Source organism: Ctenopharyngodon idella, chromosome 8, assembly GCF_019924925.1.
Source record: "Ctenopharyngodon idella isolate HZGC_01 chromosome 8, HZGC01, whole genome shotgun sequence".
NCBI classification, from domain to species: domain Eukaryota; kingdom Metazoa; phylum Chordata; class Actinopteri; order Cypriniformes; family Xenocyprididae; genus Ctenopharyngodon; species Ctenopharyngodon idella.
In genome coordinates this window covers 11,720,857-11,729,286 of record NC_067227.1, presented here as the reverse complement: position 1 = coordinate 11,729,286, position 8,430 = coordinate 11,720,857, and the positions used below count along the sequence as shown (strand labels likewise).

At 35.5% G+C, this 8,430-nt stretch overlaps 1 protein-coding gene across 1 annotated transcript; it reads right to left on the bottom strand.

Annotated features, from left to right (window-relative positions):
* Positions 1 to 3,634: 3,634 nt before the first annotated feature.
* LOC127517140 (H-2 class II histocompatibility antigen, A-D alpha chain-like) lies at positions 3,635 to 7,677 on the bottom strand. Its single transcript, XM_051902366.1, has 4 exons — positions 7,569 to 7,677; positions 4,765 to 5,010; positions 4,060 to 4,344; positions 3,635 to 3,964 (listed from the first exon to the last, which is right to left on the bottom strand). Exons 1-4 carry the CDS (start codon positions 7,624 to 7,626, stop codon positions 3,843 to 3,845), a joined length of 711 nt encoding a protein of 236 aa, XP_051758326.1. The 5' UTR covers positions 7,627 to 7,677; the 3' UTR covers positions 3,635 to 3,842.
* Between the last annotated feature and the right edge of the window lie 753 nt (positions 7,678 to 8,430).

The following is an 8,430-nucleotide window of genomic DNA, read 5'->3' as shown; positions in this document are numbered from 1 at the left end:
TATAATTATTTACTAGAGGACATATATTAATTGCTGCAGTCTATTTAAAAATATTTTTTTTTAAAAATAATTAATTAATTTAATAAAATGGGTTATAATGAATGATTTAATGACTCACTCATAACTACTTCACTTGTTTCATTACTGGATGAATCAATGTTTTTGAACAAATCTTTTGAATGAATCATTCAATGTCAAATACATTTTAACAGTCACTTGTCGCCACCTAGTGCCGTAACAGTGTAACCGATAACCATTATTTGAAGCGGCAAGTTAGTTTTAAAATGTGATTTGATCTGTTTGAATGGAGATCGCGATCTGTAGACACATTGATGTGGACGTGTCGCATTAAAGCATTTCAGTGGGCTTAAACAGATCGCTCTTTACAGCAGATTTAGTTCAAAAACAACTGACCTAAATACAAGGCCGTAACCTTGAACATTGGGGGGGACCTTTTTTTTTTTAATAAAGCATAAAGAAACAAAACAGTGAACGAAACTGCTGCTAATAAAATGCTATATCAGATATGTACAATAACTGTAGAAGAAAAAAAAAAACATTACGATGCCCAGAAATCAATTTCAATAGTACATTGAGAACTCATGTTTAATGTGATAGTTTCATAATACAATATATTGTTAGTTCTGAGATTGTTCAATTTAGTGAATAAATACATAGATACGGAAGGAACATTTGAATTCCCTAGTGGTCTAGTAGTAAAATGTTTGTTAACAGTATCAAAGATTGCGTGTTCTAATCCGCCCTCGCATAGTTTTTTTTTCTCATTAAAATCAAAGATGTCCATCAATGGTTGTATATCAAGAGCAGGGACACGTTTGTGTGCATTTGTTTTGTGATTTTACCGGAAAAATAGAACCTCCGCAACCAGGGGCGCCTGCAGGATTTTATCTCAGGGTACGCACAGAACTAAAACTTCTTTACTTCAGAACTTTGCACACGTCAGCTCTAGTCTAGACCATGCTGGCAAATTTTTTTTTTAAAGAATTTTGATTTATCAAGCAGTTTGAGAGATACAATTTTTATATGTGTCTGGTATTACTTGTTATGACTATTATGTCTATATTTGTGTACTTCTCAAAACTTTGTACACATGGAATTTATGATTGTCGGGACGCTAACAGCAAATTCTCCATTTCAACTAAAAGATGAAGGCTGTGATTTTAAGGTTGCCCACTAGAGGGAGCCACAGGATAAGGAATCTTTTAAGCCTGTTCCTTTTTCTTTTTTTAATCCCTTTGAATGGAAATAAATGCATTGATATAGTTTATTTGTATAACTATGGTGTACCGACAGTATGGTTTTATATGATAAGTGTGCAGAAATCTGTGAAATGCTTATATAGATCATTAAATGTCCGTTAAACCTTTTTTATACCCCAATAAACACATTTTTCAAGTTGCAAGTCATGATTAAATATAATGCTGTCCATTTAAAATGAAGAGACAATTTTATGTCTTTCACGATGGTATATTCTAAAAGTTCTATAAAGACATTTAGTGTTGTGGTACATTGTGAATAATAAAACAAACATTTATATGTTAAACTGCAAGCATATGGTTAGGAGGCAACACATATAATAATAATAATAATAATACATTTATTTTATATAGTTCAAAGTTGCTTTCTCAAGGCGCTTTCCATGAAAGCTTACATAAAGGAAAAACACAACAATATAAGACAGTGTACTATAAATTCAACAATACAATAAAAACTAATCAAATAAAAGCATTCCTGAAAAAGAATGTTTTGATCAAAGTTTTAAAAACAGCTAAAGAATTAGCATCCCTAATGTCAATTGGGAGAGAATTCCACAGTTTTGGAGCATATGTTGAAAAGGCCCTGTCACCCCTGGATCGTAATCGTGTTTTGGGAACAACTAAGAGACCGTGCTGAGAAGATCGTAAATTGTGAATTGGCGTGTAAGGTGTTAAAAGATCTGCCAGATACTGTGGAGCGAGATCATGAAGAGCCTTGTATGTAAGCATTAGGATTTTAAAATCTATATGGTATTTAACAGGGAGCCAGTGTAACGTCTTCAAAACAGGAGTTATATGGTCGCCAGCCCTAGCCCCAGTTAAAATTCTAGCTGCTGAATTCTGTATGTATTGCAATTTGTTAAGAGAGGATATAGAAATTAATTATACAAATAAAAAGGGCCTTAATAAAAATGCTTCAGATAAATAAGGTTTTAGCAGCAAATGATCTTCACTGAAGTGGAAACATGGGCCTGGACACCCGAGGTGCAGCCGGGGACTCTGCCTCATGCTGACCTGATGGAGGGGAAGCCAGAGGCGAGGTAGAGCCGAGGAGCTGGACAACACCAGTGGTGCCGACGGATCCAAGGGACTGGCTGTAACCAGGGGTGGAGATGGGACCAGGAATTCAGGCAGGAACATCGGCAGAAGAAGATCATCTCCAGACAGGACTAGACATGTGCCGGTATTCGGTAATGCGATATATCACGATAATGAATATGCACGATATTGTTATCATGGGCACTTCAGAATACTGTAAATAATAATAAGTTGTATTTCTTAACTAACATTAACAAAAAAAATACTTTCTGTAACAAATGTAGCTATTGTTCAATCTTGGGCACCATACTGCATTGTCATGAGAACATCCCAGGTGAAGATTATGAAGAAATTACGTTGTCTTTCATTGCTCTCTTTGCCAAGTGCATTCCAAATGGTTACATAATGGTATGCAAGTGCCCTGCTCCCTCCATGTCCCCACTTCAAGGACTCTGCCCTTTGCTCCGGGAGTAGGCCATAGAGATGCTCTCTTCTGTTTGGAATTTGCCCATAGTTGTGACATATATACTCCAGTCCACACATATTTTGATCAAACCCTAATTTTCAGTGAAGATTTGAGATGGACTGCTATAGAAACCACATAGGACCCTGGTTATGTAGGTTATGTTGGACCCTAATGATTGCCATTTGCAGCTATTGTTTTTAATTATCTTACAGACTTACATATTCCATACAGAACAACTGTATGCATCTGGTCATTATAGCATATTTTACAATAAGCCTATTAAACACACTGACCTTAGAACTGCTAGTTTCCCAAAACCTTTTACTTTTTTATAAACAAACTGAGCCGTTTAACCATTTAGCATCTCTGGCACTCTGACTTTTTTTGTTTGTTTGTTTGTTTGTTTGTTGTTGTTTTTTTACACTGCTATACATCAGATTCCATTCATATATTCTCCAAACCACATATCCTCTGTGGGGTCATGGACACCACGGAAGGATGGCCAGTCCATCACAGAGCTCACATACAGAAACACACACATTTACTTTCTCATTCACTCAGACATTTAGTGTCTCCAATTTACCTATGCTGCATGTTTTTGGATTCTGGGAGAACAAGGAGGAAGAACATGCACTACACACAGAAAGGGCTCTTGGTTCAGCATGTGGCTCCTGGTTTTTGCATATGGATGGTTGGGGGAATCAGTCCAAATCTTTACTAAATATTAATTTTTAGCTTTTTGTGAAAATGACTTTTGCTGATCAACTAAATTCAGTGCAGATAAGGTAATCTGTGTCTCAGGTGTGGCACGTTTCTTGAAGAGCTACAGAGACTTGTGATTGAACTGCAAATATGATGTTTAAGAAAATATATTTATTTTTGTTTTAAAAAAAGGGTTATTGACTTTTAATATAAGCATGTCTGGTGTTACAGTATTGAATCCAGATTTATTAATTTATTTATTTATACCTTTAACATCAAATATGACATCACGAGAATGACACACATGTACTAGTTGTCTAATTGGCCAGTTCCAATAAGAGATATTGTTAACTTCCAGGTCAGTTGCAGTTGTTTCCTTTAATGAGAAAGAAAGTTCCAACTGCGACTCCCAACAGTCCAAGAGTGAGACCCACTCCACAGAACACTGCTGGTCCAACACTTGGGAGGGCGACATCAACATCTGGAAAAAACATGAATAGGATATTGGAAGATGCATGAAAAGATGATTAAAAAAAAGACTAATATCCATTTATTCAATTTGAAAATCCCACTCACCCCATGTTTTGGTCTGAGGTTGACCCTGGAGGGCTATGTGGTTCACCGTGCAGCTGTAAATGTCTCCTTCAATAGGTGTAAACCTAAAAGTAGAGAAGGCGTTGAAGGTACCATCTGCCTTTGGGCGGTACTGGCTTAAACTCATGCCCTCTGTCACATTAACATTATTCTTAGTCCATGAGATGCTGAGAGATGGAGGATAGAAGCCGGTCACATGACAGACAAGGGTGTTCTGAACACCCAGCTGCACATCATCCTTTGGATAGATGGATGTTTGGGGTGCATCTAGAAACAAAAATAACTGTTTTTTAATTAATTCAAACAAATATAGATATCATTATAATGCAACATTATATACACTTTTGAGGCAAAATTTGATGACACTGGATGCATATAACTCATTTCATTTCTGTTCTCACATAGATTAAAAGTTCACATCATGTAACACTTCATGCATCATAACGTAACTCATGAATTTGGCTTTGAAAAAATAGGTAGTAGCAATAAGTAACATCATGATTAAGCATTCATAATGTGAGTTATGTTGTTATAACTGCCTAACATTGACTTTTAATGCAGTTGTAGATGGGATATTAATTATTAATGATCCCCTTTATAAACGGTTACCATATCTTTGTATGTATAAATGCACTATTGATGTTCATTCAAAAATGTAAAATTTAAATGCATGTTTTCATGCCTTACCCATTTCTGGTGGTGGGCTCTTGAAAATTTTAGTCAAAGTGGCTACATCACTTTTGCATCCTTTCATTTCAATAACACTGAGTTCATAATGTCTAGGAAATTCAATGGGAATTCCAAAATCAGGTAATGTTACTACTCCTCTCTTCTGATTAAAGTCGGCATGCCACATTTCCTCTCCATCAATTCCATGCATATCCTCTCCATCTGTCTCAGAGCATCCATGAATTCCAAAATATTCATGTAATACTGAAATAGAATGAGCATAATAAAGTCAGTTTAGTTATACACATGAAATAGCTATGACTCTGAGTCAATTATTTCACTTCTACTACAGTTACCACACCTCAAGACATTTTATTTTGTCAGGTTTTTGTCTTTAAAACAATCTTTTGTGTAGGACTAATTTTTACACATCTCATCCCAATCCTCCTAATTCCAAAACGCCACTTTGCTTGTGTGTGAGGGGTTCACATTTGCTTTATTTTTGGATCTTTGCGAAAAGTATGAATTTCATTCAAAATCAAATTGTTAAAGGGTAGTATTTATTTCCTTCCTTTGTTATGTTTGTACAGTGTTTGTTCCCTCACACTGTACACCTGTAACAAGGATGCCATGCCATGATGTTTTAAGCGGAATTGAGTCATTTGCATGTAATTTATTATGTATTTTATGGTTTAAATGCTCATTCTGTGCCTGTGATGTACTTTTGTGTGAAGCCATGAATAGCTATTCCTCATAATAACAAACCTGAATTGTGCTTCTGGGAATTTATGGACATGGGTCCTTTTCATTTCTGTGAAATTAAGCATTAAGTATCCAACTGCTTGTAGGCTATTCATCAACTCGTGTGTGCCTGTTATAATGTGAGTATGCATGAAATGAAATGAATGTCTATCTGAAACATGTCATAACAATGTGATAATACAACCACCGAGTACCCTAGCAACCACCCAGAATACCCTAGCAACACCCTACCAACCACCCAGTGTACCCTAGCAAGCACATAGCAACCACCCTGGGTACCTTAGCAGCCGCATAGCAACACCCTAGCAACCATGCAGAGTACCCTAGCAACCACATAGCAACACCCTAGCAACCACCTTAATCACCTTAGCAACCACATAGCAACACCTTAGCAACCACCCGAGTCTCTAGAAACCACTCACATTTGCAACTGCAAAGCAAACTGAAAACCTTCAAACTTCACGTTTTTAAAACTTTTTCAAACTTTCTGGACAGGCTTTCTCAAGCCAACTTAAAAGATTGTCTCAACGAACTTCTTTATTAGTTCAGTATGGCAAGGTCTTTTTTTTTTCTTTTTTTTTCTTTAAATTATCCACTCAAAATACCCAGTACATGCTGTGTGATGCTGGCTGGTACTGGTTCATTATGGACATTGGCTTGAATTTAGCATTGTGTGCTATTTTTTCTTATGTCACTGCTACTTGCTTTAAAATTTAGAATCAACTGCTACTGTTTTTATGGAGAGTGACCTAATAATATATGCTACCTATCAGAATGTTCTTCCAATGCTATAGTTATGAGTTTTATCCATCCACTTTCCAAAACCGCTTGAGGATCATAATTTTAATGCGCTGGTAGAAAAACCCAGTCAGGCGTAGTGTTTGACTGTAAAGAGTAACTTGAACTATTCTGTGTTCAATAAATCATCAGCCAATCCTGACTGATATCATGTACATATCCTGACATGTCAGAATATGGCTTTACATTAGCTGCTGCTAAAATGAGCTCTTGAAGCTCCGCCCCAGGAGCAGCAGCTCATTTGCATTTAAAGGGACACTTAAAAATGGCACGTTTTTGCTCACCCTCAAAAAGTGACAATTTTAACATGCTATAAAAATGATGTCTGGGATATTTTGAGCTAAAACTTGATATACACACTCTGGGGATATCAGAGACTTATTTTACATCTTGTAAAAAGGGGCAATCAACCACCCCTTTAATATTTTAAACGCAAGAACATTGGATCAGAATAAAGTGTGACCCTAAATATATAGAAAAATATATATGTAATTTCTTGATTGCAAGAAAATTGAAAAATACAAGAACATTCTACAATAAATATGATGTGTTTAGATAACTATATTAGTTGTTTAGAGAGGACTGACTGCAACTGTGTAGTGTATTCTATTCTCAAATCTGACAGAAATTTGTGGCCATTGACTATAACATCTGATAACACAATGCATACATATTCTAATTATTACTGATGTTTATTGTGTTCATTGTGTTTTATAATGTTGGAGTACTGTAACATGTCTTAGCACCTCTAAGGGTGATTTAAAACATGTATCAAATGTTCTCATGAAATAGTCTTTTGTACCAAGAGTTTTGAAAAGTACTTGTTACTTACTTGTGGAAAATAGTAACAAAGTCATTAAAAAAATGGCAGCAATTTATTTTACAGTCCTGTTCCCCATGTGCATACTATTTACTTATTAATTACAATAACTGGGTAATAACTAGGTAATAACCCTGAACCTACACCTAAACCTAACCTTAACCCATGTAGTTACCTTATATTACAGTACTTTCTTGGGTAAGTACACTGTAAGTACATGTAAGTGCACGTACTGTAAAATAAAGTGCAACCAAACATTTTACAAACCAAATTTACATGACACAATAATATTCTTTTGGTTTCAAACAATGGTTGTTTGAAAGGAAGCATTTAAACCTCTAAGAAAAACGCAAGCAGGTTTTGAATGAATGACTAATGGTGTTACACATGATCAGTTTTGTCATTTTACCACTACCTAAGTAATTAAAAAACTTTAACTTACATTCAGCATCAGTTGAAAGAACAACAGTAAGGGTGAGAATGGTTATGTACAGCTCCATCTTGATAGATGAGTCGAACAAACATCAGACAAATATTTAACAGAGAAAAAGCAGGTTTTTCCTCTGTTATAAGGCGTTTGCATCACCCACTCAGAGTTTGACCCACACAGTGACATGACTGTATCTAGGAGGAATAAAAGGTTTTCCTCTTTCAGCTGACAAGCTACTGGCTAATCTTATCTAACATCATGATTCCTTCAGTCTGCAAGTGTAAATACAAAACTACAGTAACAAATTGTTTTATTTATTAAAAAGACAGATGATCTATGGACTGACTCCTAAAAATATTGTCGTTTTTAGTGTTAAGCAGTAACTAAATTAATTTGAGTTCAGTATTTGTACTTTGTGGAAATCCCTGTGGCTGATCACAGTAAATCACACTCAGTTCTGTATTAAGACTCATTTAAAGGTCATTTCTGCATGTCAGAGTGTTAATATTAATTTTTGAACCTTACATTTAACTTAAATCATATCCAGTTCATACACAGTCACTATTTGGTGGGAGTCAAAGTGTTAACCAGCATATTTCAGGGATCTGTTGGTACGTGACCGACCTAAACCATAACAATGACTTCCATTTATGTAAACTAATTTGTCATGTTAATATAGTCAGACTAAATTACATTCTTTCTAATTATTTCTAATTTAAATAAAACCAGTTAGTCAGTTTCCACAAGCAGCACACCTTAAGCACACTGAGAAAAACATTAATTGTTTCCCACAACTGGAATTACTGTAAATACTTTTATAATGCCTGTGCATCAAATTGTAACATCTGGTCTGCACACACAATGAGGTGGAATA